The 18,014-nt window shown below is 35.6% G+C and overlaps 1 protein-coding gene across 1 annotated transcript in view; it reads left to right on the forward strand.

Moving 5' to 3' along the window:
- LRRK2 (leucine rich repeat kinase 2) overlaps positions 1-18,014 on the forward strand; it is a 61,744-nt gene that overhangs the window by 18,198 nt on the left and 25,532 nt on the right. The window contains exons 12-28 of the mRNA XM_058805488.1: positions 1,479-1,608; positions 2,166-2,290; positions 3,935-4,068; positions 5,601-5,745; positions 6,036-6,175; positions 7,522-7,650; positions 7,737-7,907; positions 9,141-9,396; positions 9,628-9,816; positions 11,219-11,340; positions 12,085-12,154; positions 12,603-12,823; positions 13,353-13,603; positions 14,754-14,902; positions 15,658-15,751; positions 16,792-16,978; positions 17,363-17,544. Coding sequence (XP_058661471.1) covers positions 1,479-1,608; positions 2,166-2,290; positions 3,935-4,068; positions 5,601-5,745; positions 6,036-6,175; positions 7,522-7,650; positions 7,737-7,907; positions 9,141-9,396; positions 9,628-9,816; positions 11,219-11,340; positions 12,085-12,154; positions 12,603-12,823; positions 13,353-13,603; positions 14,754-14,902; positions 15,658-15,751; positions 16,792-16,978; positions 17,363-17,544 — 2,695 coding nt within the window. The remainder of the gene's footprint in view (positions 1-1,478; positions 1,609-2,165; positions 2,291-3,934; positions 4,069-5,600; positions 5,746-6,035; positions 6,176-7,521; positions 7,651-7,736; positions 7,908-9,140; positions 9,397-9,627; positions 9,817-11,218; positions 11,341-12,084; positions 12,155-12,602; positions 12,824-13,352; positions 13,604-14,753; positions 14,903-15,657; positions 15,752-16,791; positions 16,979-17,362; positions 17,545-18,014) is intronic.

The following is an 18,014-nucleotide window of genomic DNA, read 5'->3' on the forward strand; positions in this document are numbered from 1 at the left end:
TGCTTTGAAAAAGTTACTGTTGGCTAGTATCAAAAAATATGAGGAAATGAAGAGCTCTCTGCACATTGTGTTGCAATTGCTACTTTTTGGAGCAGGAGACATGAAAAAAACTTTGCTCTCTTTGTATGCTTGTTTAAATACTTATCCCATGTTTGAATTTCGTCAAGAGCAGCATTTGTTGAAAAATCACGTGAATGAGGACCACAGCCCAACAAGTATCACCTTCTTGCTTAACACAGTCCTTTTGACTTCAGTGGATCAAATTGTGTAGAAAGTTAAGCATGTGCATGACAGTTTACAAGACTGCTTTACTCCTGATTGTGTCCCTAACATGGTTTCCTAACTTTTTTCAATTTGCAGACCCCCTCAAAATTTTTCAGTGGAGATGTGGACCCCTGTGTAGAGTATTTAAGCCTACTGACAGTTGGCCTGCTTTTATTAGATAACTTTCACAGAATCCTTTGAAATGGTTATGGACCTCAAGTGGTTTGCAGACTGCACATTGAAAACCACTGGCTAGATAGGAAGAAAAATCCTAGCAGTTAATTACCATTCTCTAGGTGAGAAAGCATTGTTTTATCACCAGTTTATTGAGCCATCCAAGTACATAAAACCTAACACAGAAAAGGTTTTATAATTATTTATGAGATCAATATCTTACCTATACTGAAAAATGGATCTCATAAATGTATGCATACTATTGTCATATACCAGGTATTTTCATAACATGTTACTGACAAGTGGGCCTCTGGTTCCTTCTGGAAGTCTAAAGCAAGTTTTTCTTCTTCTTTTTTTTTTTAATTATTATTATTTTTGTTTTCCCCCTGAATGGATGTGCTTACAGCATAAATGATAGACATAAAGAAGCTTAGTGAAAGCTTCTGGCATAATGCAATATTGTTTGAACTAACCATCTGAAATGGACGTACTGAACTGGTAATAACAAGATTTGGTGGTAGTTACTATGATAATTTTAATAATGTTGTAATTTTTATTAATTGCAGTTATAGCTACAATGTGTGCTTGGATATTTGAATTTGCAAGAAGTGAATTAACAAATAAATATGAGTTAATTTTTAAAGTTTCATTTTGGAAGTTAGAAGGTTTTTTTTAAGTTTTAAGCTCTAGCTTTCCTACATGATCACAGAATTCAAATACAAGGAAAAAGTTTAAGAATAAACTTTGCTGGAAATATGAGTGAGGCTATACATTCTTCTTCCCATATGTTAACTTTACCTAAGTAAAAATAGCAAATGTATAGAAACTTATGAGACAGTCAGAAATTACAAGGTGTTTTATTAAACTATGCAAACATAAGTCAGCTTCAGCTCAAATTGTTTCCCATTTTAATTTATACTACAATGTCTGTTTGAAGAGGCGAAAACATTGGGAAAAAAAAAGGAGGTAAACCAGTTGTGCTTGAGAATTACACAGAAAGAAAGATTTACTTATAGGATGCTTGCTATTTTGTGTTTTAGTACATATTAGGAAGACACTACTGGCAAAAGGCATACATATGAATGTTTTGGATATAATGAGGAAACATCCACATTCTCCTGAAATGGTTGAAAGTGCCTGCAGGATTCTGAATCATGTTTTCGAAGGAAGGTAATAAAATTAGAAATGCATGTCCATTTTCATGGTGAAGAGTTTTGAGGTTCTGTGCCAAGAGTATTACATTTTGGTTGTTGGCTGGTAGTGAAATTGAGCACAGACTGACCAAATTCCCTGTTTAAGACATGAAATTTGATAAGTCCTGTAGTCAAATGCCCAAGTGGGGTGTGTGTAGGGAGCTGCATGTTCTTCCCTTCATGGTTCTTGAGCAGTGAGATTCAAATAGACAATCACTGGGTGGTCTCCCCTTCTGTTAGCTCCACAGAATTGCATTGAGAGATAAGAAATTTGCCACAAAATTACCTCTGATTATTAAAATAGCATTTTGTTAATATTAATTTCTTGTTGGCTAGGATGCAATTATTTACATAGACTGAATTAATGGAATGGCATGAAAATAGTTTGCTGTGATGAAAAAAATTACTACAGTTTAATTTATGTTTCAGATTTACAGTGTTCCAAAGGCTTATCACACAGTATTAATTAAGGACAAATACATGTAAAATTTGGAAATGTATTATTTTTATTTATTTTATGAATTATATTTTCAGTTTCCCTCATCTGGATGTAATGACAGTAGCAGTATCAGAAGTTGTAAAAGCCATGAGGAAACATGAAAAATCACTCTCTGTACAACTGGAAGCACTTCGAGTCCTTTTACACTTCATGATGCCCAGTAAGTCCTCCAAAGGCATACACCAAATCAGAGAATAGAATCAGATAGCTGGGTTTTAGTCTTTCTTATCTAATGAGATAGCCTTTAATGGGACTTCAAAAAATTGCTGTTCTGTACATAGCAGAGAACTGGTGTAAGTCTTTAGGAACATACGAGATGGGAGAAAACATTTGAGGTATTGAAGGTAACAGACCAAACTGATCACTGCTGATGTCCCCTTGATTTCATCAATGAAGAGTTAGCTCCATTCCTTCTAAGGAACTCAGGGAATGAGTGTGGAGCTATCAGTGTCATTGTGGTTTGCATCATCAATGCCCTTTAGGTGAGAGCAAATCATGATAGTGACATGAACATTGTTGTACCACAAAATGCAATTGTTTTGTTAGTGTCTCTTGGAAGGAACATAAAGACTGGACAGTGATCTGTATATTTAAAGATGTAAAATATACTTTCTATCAAAAAGGAGAAACCAAACTGAATAGTTTAGTTATAAATTCCTTTCTGAAAAAAAAAAACTCTTTATCAGCAATCCAGAGGGTAGAAAAATAATCTTTATTAATTTTAGGGCTTTAGTAGAATTTTGGAAAAGTTTTAACTCTTTTTGTCAATGTACTGCTATAAATCTTTCTTTTTTCCTGTGATATTGAGTGTAGGAATACAGACATGGATACTGATTTTTTTTTCAGAGTAACTTTTTGTAGGTATCTCTCAGCAGTTTGAGCTGAACATTTACAAAACTAATAACTCTGAAAATAGTAACCTGATCAATATGCAGACTGATTACAGGTTTTCAGTTTCCTTCCATTATTTGAGTTCTAATCCTAATACTTTCCTCTTTTTTCAATGAAGAGCAAGATTTAGATTTGATATATGTGTTCTAACATGGAGGCAAGGCACTTTGCTTGCCATTATCCTGGAAGTGAGGCCCTTCTAAAGTGTAATCAAGCACAGAGAGCACCAACTGGATGTTGGAACTTGCAGGTTAATTAGAGAATAAAAAAGTAATTCATGGGAAAAATAATAATCACAGTAAATATGTATGCTGAAGTGACTTTGAAAGGATCTCTGGGTACTTTCTGTAGTGTCACTTGACTGCAAGTGCCAAATCCTACAGTGGTTAATTTGAAAGACTGGTTTTCTATGTTGTTTTTTTTTTTTTGTATATGCTCACATTCCACTTAATGTCATCTGAGTGTAAAACTTGTCCTATGGTGTGCTGCCAAGTGAGCAAGAACAAATAGTTTATAGCTTCTCTATAGTGTCTCCTTACCAGAAGGAAGAGGCATTCTGAAGTAGCTATCAGGGAACTCCATAGCTCAAAAAAGTAATAGGTTGCAGTGTACCTTAGAACAGATTCTTTGGCATGGTTTTGTATTTTCCTATTAATCAGTGAGCAAATACATCATGAAATTTTCCTTTCAAGCACAATGTACTCGTATTGCAATGCAAATCTGGAGGGATTCCAGTCTCTGCAATACAGTGTTCTGAAAGTACCATGAGATCTGGAATATGTTCTCTGAGTCACCTCAGTGTTCATTTAAGTCACCTCAGTGTTCATTTGATTGTTAGATTGTATTATTGGGTTGATGATGGGGAGAATATGAACTCTGCTGTTCTGAGGAAGGCTGTTTTCCATTGTTGCAGGTACAAAGAATGAACACCAGAATGGTTCTTCCAGAGATGTGGGAGATGCTGCTTTTGCACTTACAGGAAAAGTCATTAAAAGCCAGTGTCTGTTGGAGGGAACTCACTCATTGGTGCTTAATGCTTTAAACAGGGTATAGTTAAAGCTTTATTCTAATGGATTTTGTCATTATTTTACACTTGAAGCAGTGAATCATTTGTACATTTTAGTTCTGCATTGATTTTCCTACTGATTTAATAGAAGTAATCTTTACTCCCAAGTTTCATGAATCTTGTAGAGTTTCTTCTTACTTTCTTTTCTGGAGTGTATTAGATGATTCTTTATACAGTAATTCCAAAGGATATTTATTAAAAAAAAATGTAGGGTCTTTTTCAAGGATGCAGTTTATTTGGTATTTCTATTTTCTTAAAACAGACTAGTGTATATATGAGAAATGTCCTCATGCCTACACCTCAGCTGCACATAAAACTGAGTGGACAGCTCAGTTGTCTGCATTCTTTTCACTGTTCAACTTTTTCCAACCCCTGTAAAATAGAATGATCACAGTACCTTGAAGGAGAAGCTGAAAAATGAAAGGCTGAAGCAGACTCAGTCTATGCCAAGGAAACACTGGGAACTTTGGGAACTGGGAACTTTGCACAGCAAATTAACCTCAAATCCTAGTGATTGGAAATGTTTAACTTCATGGCCTTCAGAAGAATCCAGTCTCTACAAGATTTTCAAGGTTCACATGATCACAATCAAAATGTAGCAATTCCTAGTTTTTAGAAGCCCTCTCAGGAATTTTAAGCTTGCCAAATAGATTTGGTCAAGGAAATTTATGTCTCTTACTATAGAAGTCAGAGCAAGTAATGTATCAGTGAAACAGTTCTAGAGTGTCTAAAGGACATCTTGACCTGAAGGTATCAGATAGAGAAGTTAACAAAGGAGGTAAAATAATTTTTGCTCCAGAAGGTCTTCAATATTTTGTTATCATCCTGATTGCATTTTCCAATGCAGCTGGTTTGTGGTTTGGGGTATTACAATATCAGGCAGAAGGGCTAGAAATTGACACATTTAATTAAAAACTAGAGACAGAATAAGGAGGAAGAGGTGGACATGACTCCATTGAAGTAATTTTGCAGATTTGTGATGGCTGTGACACAGATCTAGGCCCTCATCTAGGTTTCCTCCATCTCAAGGTGGGGGATGGTAAGAGATATGTTGCTTCATATCTTTTTCTTTTAATATTTTTCAGTTGCCAGCATGGTTATCACTTTTTCCAGTTATCAAAAAAAAACCCAAAAAACAAACCCTGTATTTTTTCCTTTTTAACCACAAAGGAAGTAGATTTTCTCCCTCTGCTTGCCCTAGAAAAATGGTGTAGACTTATCAATGAGAATTTGAGGGGGAAAAATCCAATTTTTCATCAGAAAAGTAGCTAGGGAATATTTTCAGAATCAAAGATTAAAATCTGGGCAAGTTATGAGCAGCTGAAACTGATGTTTGATAAGAGAATCTTTTTGGAATTGTTGATTGTTGTTATTTATTGTCACATCAGCTGTAACTTCACTTAAGATCAGCATTCACTTGTTATTACAGAGCAGCTTTAAGAACAAGCAACTCCTCTATTGCCATTGTAAGCAGGACAATCTTGATCTGATTTTATCTTCCTTTCTCCATTAGTTTATTGGAAATCCTAGCATTCAGAAGTGTGGATTAAAACTGCTTGGTTCTGTAGCTGAGTGCACTGGTGCACTGGAAATTTTAACCCAGCAAGGAGCTACTGACACTGTGCTTCACACCCTACAGATGTATCCAGATGAACAAGGTAGGGAAGGTGTTTTGTCAGCAGAATGAGAATGGCATGGTAGGAGGTTTGTACCAGATCTGCTGCTCTCTTTAGTGCTGGATGTGATTTTGGTTGCATGGCAAGAGGAGGCTGCAGTGTTGCACAGTCCTCAGATTCATCATAACTGCAGTTATGCCTGGTCCTGTAATGGCTTGTGCACTCCAGAAGTAACTTTCTGGAATGTTACTGAAAGACTATTTCAATCATGGGCTTATTCCATCAGAATGTCTGAATGATCAGTGTCTGAATAATATTTCTTTTTCTTCTAGACATACAGTGTTTGGGTTTGAGTCTTCTGCGCTCTTTGATCACACGGAGGAGTTTGTGCATTGCCACCATGCACGTCCTGTCAGCAGTTCTGGTTTCTACCCTGCGACGATTTAAAGAGGTCACTGAAATCCAGATGCATGTATGTGTCATTTCTGTCTATGAAGATGAAATCAAAACTCAAAACCATAATGAATTATTTTAATATGTCATATTTAAGTATAATTCCTTGTTTTACTTACTTGATTTTGATTTTATTGAAATTACTAGATAGTATAAACCTTTGTAATGAAACTGGGACATTGATTGTAGAGGTGGTTTTCTTGCAAGCATATATTCAATCCAGAATGTGTAAGCATAGGTTAAATGTTTATCTAAAACTTATGAGATCTGCAAACTAGAACAAATTTCTCAGTCATGATCTATCATTCTGTCAATCTGTAACCATTTCATGAAGTAGCCATCATTAGAGTACTGATTGCCCTTCTTTGAGAAGTCATAGAAGATAGCAGTTCCCAGCCTTGTCACCAGGAATAAACTTAGTGTAGGAATGTTGTATTTAAGAAAATATATTACTGGAATACTATCAGACTTTGGAGTCACATCTGTATATGGAAGGAGAGTTCTTTGTCTGTAAACACACATTTAATCCTTGTGTAAAGTTTTGTTTCCTCTGCTTCAGAAGTTTTCCCTGTTTGTTACCAGTTTCATTTTTCTAGTGGGATAGAATGTGCATGTGACATCAGCTTTCTGTGAGAATTTCTATATTTCTCTTTCATATGAATATGAAAATATTGCAAATACAGTCTCCCTTCTCTGCTGCTGTTTTTTGCCCAGCCTTTCCACATTTACCTTACCAACCAAAATAGAGAGAAATAAAAACAGTATGCTGGAATAAGGAAGTTACTTTAAGTGATTTAGTTTCAATTGGGTTTGGACAGAGTCCATAATTTACCCAGTTCATCCTTCTGGGTGAACTTTACTTGCAGAATCATGGGATAATTTTGTATTTCTTCTTAGTTATTAGATGCACCTGTTAATTTTTTCATTTAGTCTAATAGTTCTTTTAAAATTCAGGGATTACAGAGCAGCACACTGGAACAGAGGATGTATCTTCATTCCATGTCGTTAGAAGGAGATTGTTTCCTCTTTACATTTTCAGGAAATCACAAGTACATTTGTCACTGCCAGGCAGGATGTTGTCAGATATAATGTTGCATATTTGACTTTTCAAAGTGTCAGTTAATATCTGTTTAAGTGGATCAGCTAAATAAGTATGAGACTACAGCTATATAAACAGAGACACCTGCTATTTCTGCCTTCTCTCCCAAACTTTTCCTATTTGTTAACTATTACATGTTTAAAAGTAAGACAAAAAAAAAATAAAGCACAAATTTTTTGGTTGAAATTTCATTTTGTTGCATGACCTGTTTTAAAGTAACACTTTTTAACACTGTACTTCTTTCAATGTTCTCATTGTGTTCTTAGGGATTTCATGCAATCTTGGCAATTCTTGGTTTGTCACCTTGTTTTGCAAAGCTGCTGGTAAATGAATCATTTGACACAGTCATTTTCTATCAGATGTCTATGTGTTTCACTGACCAGCGAGATCAACAGGTATCTTTTTCTCTGACAGTTCCACAGCTGAAAAATGTTGGTGCTTTTTTGTCCTAACTTTTATTTTTTCTTGTCTTTCCATTCAGTTTCAAAGCCTGTGTTGTAGATGTTTTGCTAAAATAGCTGAAAATGATGAGTTAAAAAATACAATGCTGGAAAAAGCATGTATGGAGTACAATAGTATTATGGCTGAATGTTTACTTTTACTGGGAGCTGATGTTAATAAGAAGACAAAGACAAACTCTTTGATCTATCAGGTAATACATGGAAATATATTTATACCATTTTATTGCTTACAAGTTCGTGCTTTTGGGTTCCTTTCTGTTGTTGTATAAATATTTATTTGGCTGAGCACAGAGAACAGAGATGCTGCTCCCTCGTGCTCACCAGTGCTTCTTGCTAACTGTGACCACCTTTAAATTTAATTTTTTTAAGTGATTTGCATAAGCACTTCCTTATTTTGGCTCAGTGTCAAAGTTTTAAATAGTCTGAGAGAACTCCACCTATACTGCCTGGAGGGAATTAGGAAGTAGAACTTTGTGGGTGATGAAGCACAGCTGGGTTTGGAACTGCCGTCCATTCATAGAGTGTGAGGTAGGCAAATCAGTGTAGGAAACCACAGTGCACTTATTGATGTAACTGAAAGTATTTCTAGAAAATGTTTTTAATGTTCACAGTCAAGACTGGTCTGTGTAGCAATGCAGACTTGGAGATTGGGAGGAGCTGACTGAACCATAGAAACATAAAGGTTGGAAAAGACCTCCATGATAGTGAAGTCCAAATTTTGGCTGAAACTGCCTTGTCCACTAAGCCAGAGCACTAAATGCCACATCCAGTTGTTTCTTGGACACTTCAGGGATGGGGACTCCACCACTTAGGGTGTCAATGCTTGACCAGCCTGTCAGTGAAGATATTCTTCCTGATGTCCAGCCTGAGCAGCCCTGGAGCAGCTTGAGGCCATGTCCTCTTGTCCTGTCACTGGCTGCCCGGGGGAAGTGGCTGATCTCTACCTGGCTGCACCCTCCTTTTAGGTAGTTAAAGCCAGCAGAGCTGAGCTCAGAATCTTTAGACAAGGCTTGATGAAACTGACTATTGTTGCCTGTTCATTAAATATCCAGATGATAACCCCTAAATGCCTATTTTCCACTAAACAGATAAATAAGTGAAGTTGCAATAGGCCACATGCAATAAACAAACTAGATAAAAATTATCATTTATTCCTGCCTGAAAATTGTGTGCACTCATGACAAGAATTACAATTGCAGATCTAAAGCATTTGATACATTTGGGCAAAGCCTTCATGAAAGTTAGAGTTGGTACTCAAACACCTTAGGCAGGCATATGCTCAAAGGAGTAAGGAATTGCATAATTGAGAAAGAGACACAATTCTTAAAGTCACTCTGAATTTGAGACACACATCTTAATGCAGTCTGAGCTGTTACTTGAATGCTTCACATTCTTGGTTTGTTTTATTTGCTTTTCTGTATTAGGTTTGTGAGAAAGGAAGTAATGCTAAATTGGTGGAATTGTTATTGGCCAGCGGTGCTCGTGAGCAGGACGTTCGGAGTGCTTTGACCATCAGTATAAAGAGAGGAGACAGCCAGATCATCAGCTTGCTCTTAAAGAAACTTAGCCTTGATGTCACCAACAGCAGTATTTGTCTTGGAGGATTTGGTTTTGGCAGATTAGAGCCTTCCTGGCTCATTCCTTTGTTCCCAGATAAACTTACTCAAACAAGAAAACAGAGTGAGTATATGTAGAAATTGCTGTAAATATAGAAAATGTGTCAATATCTTCTGATGATACTATGAATGTGTTTTGGCTGAAGATTTTCAGTTGAGAATCTCTTCATAGCATTAAGCTTGCTATGAAAAGTTTGGCAAAACTTGAAAGCAAATCAAGTTATTTCTGTTATTTTTTGAAGGTACTTGGATTTCTTGGAGATTATTTTATCTTTTCCATTTCTTGTACATATAGATGCAGGTTCTGCGCTGGCAAGGATGGTGCTCAAATTCCAGATGAAGAATATTTCAGAGGATAGATCAAGAGCCTCCTCTGATCCAAACTTGTCTGAAGATGGAGTGGACAGAAACTATGACTGGAATTTCATACCTGACCCGTTAGTGGACAGTATTTTTCCTTTGAGTGATGATATTGATAGTGAAGGTAATTGTTTTTATTTTCTTTTTTGCTTTTTATAATCCAAATCTAATGTACTACGGCTAGACTATAGCCATAAATCAGTTATTTAGTTGTATTTGAGATTTAACATCTCCCATGAAGAAAAAAACTTCTATCTAAAATTTTGTTTGAGGTAGCATTGGAAAATAGTTTGTGGTGAGTATGTGCTTCATGTACAAAACTAAGACCTTGAAGAATTTTACAGTTATACATTTAGAATTAGTTTGTCATGCATTCAGTTTCTTGTAGAGAGAAAGAGTAAGATTCTTGCAACTGAATTTCGATTTTGACTTTTTCTGTCTTTTTCTGAGCTGCCTTTATAGTCTATGACAAAAAGCAAGAGCTTCAAGAGCCCAGTTTGTCTCATCATGAAGTCAGTCATGTATTGTGATCTAGAAACTCCTCTGTTCCTTGGGTAGTCTGTAAATAAAGTTCATACAACCCGATCTGCCATAGAGGACTATGTTATTAACAAGTAGGTGAAACAAGCTCATCTCAAAGATAACTAATTGATCTGAAAGTGTAAATGACAGGTTTATGTTCAGCCCAACACCATTCTTTGTAACCAGGACATTTGAATGCCTTTAACTTATAGAAAGGCAGCATTTGTGTCTATAATACCAGCAACTTAATGATGAAAGTAGCCTTAATTTTTAACGTATCTTTTTTGTTGTTCAAATGTTGCTCTTGTTTTAAACCAGCTGGCTACTTAAAATCAACACAGGTGAAGAATTTGAATTTTGGAATTAGAGAATCCTAAGGAACATTTTTTTATTCTGCTTTGTTGTTTTCCTTATATCATTCAGCACCACTTTTAATTTCTGTAGGTCTATTTGTTGCTCCATGTAGAAAAGTTGTTATCATTAAAAAATTCAGGAGTGATTTGGGGAGTTTTAAAAGTAGCTTTGCGAAGCGGAACAATCAAATATCTCCAGATAATGACACCAAATGTCTCTTGATTCACCAAATTCAGAGTGGCATTTGATGTTTCATTCTCAATAAGTGTGGGAGTGGAAATTTATCTATTGAAATACAACTCTTTTCAATTTAAAAAGTTGTTTACACTGAAGTAGCAGAAACATGTGCTATGAAACATGCATAATAATCCCAACCCAATGGAAATTTTGTATCATAAATTATCAGTGCAGGTCCTGCAATCACCTGTAGGTCCTACTTGAAGAATGTCAAGTGAGTCTGGCCCCTCTGCTCTAAAACACACAGACAACATTCTTGGCCTATTGCACACAGAATTGGCCAGTGAGATCCTGCCAGTATTGATGCTTTTGAAATGCATCTCTTCTTTGTATGTCAGCATCTATAGCACAGTTGAATTCTGAGCCTCATCTTTAAATACATTTTCTTACCTATTTCTGTTCTTGTGTTCAAGGAAGTGAATGCTCACTTTTTACAAAAAAGAAGTCCAATTCCATTGCAGTTGCTGATTTATATTGTAGGGAAATGGAATGTCAGAGAGGTTCTCCTATTTTGATGCGACATTCCTACTCTGTGGTAAGTCAGATCCATGCTCATTCCAGGTTTTTAAGTCCATCTGCGTAGCCTGCTCCAAAATTGTTAATAATCAAGTGATAGGAAAGGTCATGTAACCATATGGGCTTTGTCTCACTGTTGCCATTCAGTGTTTCCTTCTGCTGTGGTGCACTGTGTGGATGAGTTTGTCAGCAAAAATTTACGATCACTAAAGAGTAGACACCCTTTTGAAGTGTTCAGATTTCCAGTCTGGTGTTCAAATGGAAATACAGGGATCATGGGCCCAGTCACAAAAAATTAACTTCCCCTTAATGAAGCTGATCTTCAGTAATGATCAATGGAGAGAGACTGATTCCCTAAGGAGACATAAGAGGACAAATTGGTGGAATAGAGGTCATGTTCCTTTGGAAGGACCTTGTCTCTTTCCATTAACTGTAAAGGTAAACTGGAGAGACTGGCTTTCCTAGAGAAAGTTTTGTTCTGTAATACTCTGCTCCATCCTATTACTGCACCCTAGTGAAAGTCATTCTGGGTTGCCAGAAATGCACGACTTCCATTGCACTTTAAATCTACCATCCTTTCATATTTCATGGATAAATATATTTTTTAAAGATGTGACCTGTTGTTATTTTGAGTTCAAGTGTATAGTTGTTTTGTCTTCTCCCTATAAGCTCTGATAAAAAGAAATCACAATAAAAAGAGTTTTACTGAATTTGGATGATTTCAGAACATGTTCCTAAATGCTTTTTCTCTTGGATCTTGCAGGGACCTGGTTCAGATTATGAACCATTAATGAAACAAAGACGAAAATTCTTGCTCTCAGATGAATCCTCCAGTAAGTAAACTGTACAATTATATAACAGATTTTGCAGCCTTAATGCTTTCACAAGCATTGCATGCAAAGATTTGAGACACAATATGTATTTGTTTAAGAGGAGGCTACATTTTGGAAATACTACAGTAAAGTACAAATAATGCATGTATGGAGATTTTTATTTCTTGGACTCCACAAATAATTTATGTAGCAATGAAATTTAATGAGTGCCCTTATTAGCTTTCACAAGCTCCTTCTGTTGTGCAGTGCATAAACATTCACCTCTTCCCCTTCCCTACTGTCTTAAAAATTTCTGTCTTAATAGAATTCTTCATGGATCTGGATGTTAACCAATATCCAAACATTAACTCTTTTCTGCATCTTTAGATCCCAAGCTAAATGATTGTAATTTTACCTAAGTGATAGTGATAAATTAAATAATGTTATTTTCACTTTTTTGTTTTAATAGAAGGCATCTCAAAATTGTCATCACATATAAGATCATCAGACAGTCTTTCTTCATTGATCTCAGAGAAAGAGTATATTAAATCACTAGATCTTTCATCAAATGAGCTGGAGAACATTGATGCCATCAGCCAGAACAGCTGCTTAATAAGTCATCTGGAACACCTTGAGAAACTGGAGCTCCACCAAAATGCTCTTACAAACATTCCAGAACAACTGTGTGAAGTAATTCTGCGTAATTTTATGTAACACTAGTTGAAATTAGTTAAAATAAAGTGTTGTTCTCTAATAATGTAATCCATATATATTGTAATAATGTATCCATAGCAATATTACTCAAGAATATGGGTGTATATTTTGGTATGCCTCATACATTTACTCAACTTCCATTCAGTGGATTCGTGTTCATTAGAAAAAAAAGTGTTTTAATGGGATTGTTTTAAGTAATTTACTGCAGAGAACTGCTGTAAGATGTGTGATATTAAGTAGCATAATAATGGCAATGGAACTGCAGGCAATTAATATCTTAAATTTTATTAAATGGAGCTAATTGTTTTTGAATAATGCCCTATACTTTATTTTTTTGTAGAAACATTATAGGTTACATTGGTACGATTGCTATTTTCTCCTACTTTTCCATAGTGAGATAAATATAAATAAATTAATAATTTGTATAAAAATATAACTCAATTGCAAACACATAAATTCATCTTTTCTTTTAACTTTTTTCAAACAAATGATCCTTTTCTTTCAGAACTTGAAATGCCTGACTTACCTGGACTTGCACAGTAACCGATTCACGGCTTTCCCGCCGTACTTACTGAGGATGAATTGTATCACAAACCTCGACATCTCACGAAATGACATCGGCCCTTCCTTTGCTCTGGATCCCAGCCTCAGATGTCCAACTCTAAAGCAACTCAACCTTTCATACAATCAGCTGGTGTGCACTCCTGAATTTCTTACAAGTGTTGCTGAAAATCTGGAACAGCTCTCGCTGGAAGGGTGAGTAGCATGAGTAAACAGACTGCAGCATAATAAACATAATAGGAAATAATAGATTTGTCATGCATAATGATGACTCTTCATACCATGTAAAGAAAGGATTGTTTAGTCACCGGTGGAACACTGCCATTGTCTTCCACATGTGTAAATTGCTACAGTTTTTGGAGTTGGATTGCAAAGTACAAGGCATGGGAATGACTTTGGACCTTGTTGGAATCTAGATTCTGTTGGAATCTGATGAAACAGCATTGCTGTTCCATTACCATACTAAATAAGTTGTAGTTCAGTTTCTTTCTGCTCCATCCTATTAATCCACAGGGCTGTGTAGTCTGACATATTCAGCTAGGTTTTCTGTATACACAGTACAGTTTCCACGGTATTTCACATGCATAAAAGCTTTTCTGGAAGTAGTAGTAGTAATATAATTTTAGGTATTGGTATGAATATGTTTTAAGCCACAGAAACAGGTTAAAACATGTAGCTTTTTGTTTGCCAGCACTTATTACCATATTTCTTAGTAAGGTAATTCATACCCATGTGGAATTCTTAAGAATGCAATTGGTGATAGCACTGTAAACTGCAGAGACTGTCTCATTCATTTCCTACAGCTCATGCTAAATCAGATGGTGAACTTTGTTAGTAATAGTACCCTGGCATAACAGTGGATGGATCTTTTATCTCTGTATTTTCGGGATCTTTCTCTTCCCCTTTCTAGTGTTTTTCTCCCTAGAATACATTGTGTAAAATTATATACTCATCCTGAATTGCATTCCATACAGGAATTTTTTTTTTAAATTTTGTCGGTTGTTAGTAATTCTGTAATATTGCAAACACATAATTTTAGTACACGAAACCTCTCACAAATGCAGCAATCCTCTTTGCATAGGATTGAGCTCCAGTATGTAATCAGAAAATTAAACCTTGCAATACATTTTGACACTTGATCTCCAAATTAATTAAACTGATTTTAATACCAGTCATGTTATTCCATGCTCCCACATGTTCTAGTGGTTTTGCTGACTGGTCAGTCTTTATATAGATAAAGTCTTCTTTTTGCTTTACTGGTGTAAGGATGACTTTGTCAGATCAACACTACTTTTACCTTTTACTTAATAGTTTCTAAATGGATTGTTTTTTCTTGTTCTCATAGAAACAAGATTTCATGCTTATGTTCACCCCTATGCTTGAAAGACCTGAAAATTTTAAACATTAGTAAGAACAATATTTCATCCCTTGCTGAGAATGTCTTCATGGGCTGTACAAAACTGGAGCAGTTCAATGCCAGGATGAATGTTCTTGGTAAGTATCTGTGAAAATAGGATTCAGCTTCTAGGAACTATTCCAAGTCACAGAATTCCTCTCCCACCAATATTTGGAGTCTTGGGAGAACAGAAAAGAGTAATACAAGTACTAGTCCTTGTTTATGGAGTTTCCTAAGCATCAGCTTGTGATGACTGAAGCACAGAGCATGCTTCCAGTCATTTGATCTGACTCACCCAACTCCTCTTGTTCCTGCATTTGGAGTGGATGCTGTAAAAATAACTGAGTGCACTTGAGATTGTACACACTGCTGAGGAAGGTTCAAAGAAGAGAAAATCATTGAGATTTAGTTTGCAAATCTAGTACTAATGCAGGTTTAATACTGTCCTGTAATATATAGATGCATCCTGGTTTGTATAAACAGCAGTGTGACCATCAGAACCAGGGCAGGGATTGTCCCCCTGTGCTCAGCACTGGTGAGGCCACACCTCAAATCCTGTGTTCAGTTTTGTACTTGCAGTACAGTAAAGTATAAGTAAGATTATTTTGGTGTTTAATGCCACCGGGAGATGAAGGATAACAATGTATAATTTGTTAAAAGATGATATATTAATTAATTTTGGGACTTTAAGTTTTTAATAAGCTTTAAGAAAAAGGATTTGAACTGTGCCTTTGGTAGGTGATACCTTTGTATGAAAATGATAGCCTGACCTTTTAGTCTGTGTAAACTCCAGTCTTTAAAATAATTTAAACCATTCTTAAAATCATAGGATTAACCCCTTTTTCTGCTCTAGAAAAGATACCTGACTTGTCATCCAGCATAACAAGTTTAAAATTATCACAGAATTGTTTTATTAATGTTCCAGAAGCTATTCTTCTTCTACCACAGTAAGTTGCTCTTTTATTCGTTGATGTTAATGTCAAGTTCTTGATAAAGAAAATCTGATGACAAAATTGTTGTTCTGCAGAAAATTCTGCATGGTTTACTGATTTTCAGGGAATCCTCACTGGGTAAATCCAGAACTTGGTAGCTTTTAAACTGAAGTCTAATTTGTCACATTTTCTTCATGTTTCTGAAAATTCTGTTCCTCAGATTCAAATTGCTGTTGTTGAAAATATATTCCTTGACAGCTGAAGCTGACAATTCTTTAATTGAGAATACTAGAATTCTCATATTTCCTTGGAACCAACAATAAAAATATATCAGCAATTTTTTTAGTTCTGCAGACTTTTGCACAAGACTACTGAGATTAGTTTTTCACTTCCTAAATAACATGATATACTTATTCTCAAAGAAAAACACTTCCTCCAGAAGGAGTTGTGGTAAAGAAGCATGTGACATTTATTTTGTCATACATTTAAAACATTGCTTATGTGAAAATTGGACTTTTGCTTTTTTTTATAAAAGTTGCTGACCTTAAACAGATCACTAGAATGAGATTGTGGAGGGAGTGCTTGGAAGGGGTGATCCAATAGGTGTGAGGAGATGTGCGTGCTGATGGCACCATAGAGAGAGCAGATCCACAGATTGGGAATTTATATTAATGAAATTACCATGATATTGCACAATTTCAGCATGCTGACATTCATAGTTGCAGATTTAATGGATGTGTTGAAAAAATGCAGTTTTCAGGTTCTACATCTCACAGCTCAATCAAATCAGGAAGGTGTTGCATGCAATTTTGTGTGGTTCATCTTTCATAGCAACATAAACTTGTCCAATAGGTCTAGGTGAACTATGTAATTTCTGCACATACATGTATTTGCATACAAGTATATCTACTTTATTTGGATTTCAGTCAGAAAACCATCTCTTCTGATAGCTAATCAACTTGTTTATTAAAAATTAATACAGCTTTGGTTTCAGCTAACCTGGGTTTTATTTTTTCTTTTGCTGACTTCTCTCTTTTTCATTTTCACGTTTTTAGTTTGAGATCAGTAGATTTAAGCCAAAACAAGATCACAAGCCTGCCTGGACCAATGCACTGGAAATCACTAAATTTAAGGGAGCTGTTATTTAATCATAACCAAATAGATGTCTTGGACTTGAGTGAAAAGGCATGTGCATGGTCTAGGCTAGAAAAGCTACACCTCTCCCACAACAAGTTAAAGGAGGTAAAGTGTAAAATTCTACCTGAAGAAAATTTAATTGCTTTTCAGTTGAATGCAGTTTTTCAATGTTAATTTGATTTTTGTGTCACCTCTCATACAATTGCATTGTGTTAGTGAAATGTTATGTAAATGCAAATATTTCCTTCCTCTGTGACGGAAAATTGCTATATGCTATTCAGCTTTTCTGCCTGGAATGTGTCATATACTCAGTTTGTATGCTGAATTACTTATAAGGTCTTTTCTCTCTTACTGTAGGATATTAGGCCTGTTTATTACAAGAAATAAACTACAGCAGTAAAAATAATACCTAGTTCTGTTAAATAATTAATGTATTCATGTTCCTCCTTTTTTAACATTTAATTGCCCATTAAATGTTCTTTTATTTAGATTCCTCCTCAGATTGGCTTCCTAGAGAACTTGACTTCTCTGGATGTAAGTCATAATCCTGATTTGAGGTTCTTTCCTGATGAAATGGGAAGACTGTCCAAAGTCTGGGATCTTCCTTTGGAAGGACTCCATCTTAATTTAGACTTCAAGCATGTGGGATGCAAAGCCAGAGACATTATCAGGTTTGTTGCCCTATTGTTCTTGAATATTCCTGGTTTGCTTTCTTGGGATTTGCAGTAAGCATTGAGGAAATACCATGCTGGTTTGTAAAGACATGCTGGTTTTTCATATGAAATCCAGCCTGCTGTTGTGTGGGAGGTTATGATAACAACACACACAGATAACAGAGTGGTTTAGACTATACTATTATTACCTCTTGAATTTGATGCTTCCACAAACTGTGCAATAAGTGATGCTTACCAATTATTTGTAATATGTTTATTGTGTTCTCCAGTTCCTCTGTGCACTGCACAGAGCACAATTTTGGGATAATTACAAAGCAAAAAAAGACATATTCTGAATTAAACTTTAGCTTTCAAATCAGAAATTAGAGTAGACAGTTAAAAGAACAGTAATATCAATCAGATACTGAAAATTTGAAGAAAATTGTATGGTTCTAGATTTTTCTTTGTTCTTGAGTTCTGTTCATCTT

The sequence above is a fragment of the Ammospiza caudacuta genome, chromosome 5 (assembly GCF_027887145.1).
Source record: "Ammospiza caudacuta isolate bAmmCau1 chromosome 5, bAmmCau1.pri, whole genome shotgun sequence".
NCBI classification, from domain to species: domain Eukaryota; kingdom Metazoa; phylum Chordata; class Aves; order Passeriformes; family Passerellidae; genus Ammospiza; species Ammospiza caudacuta.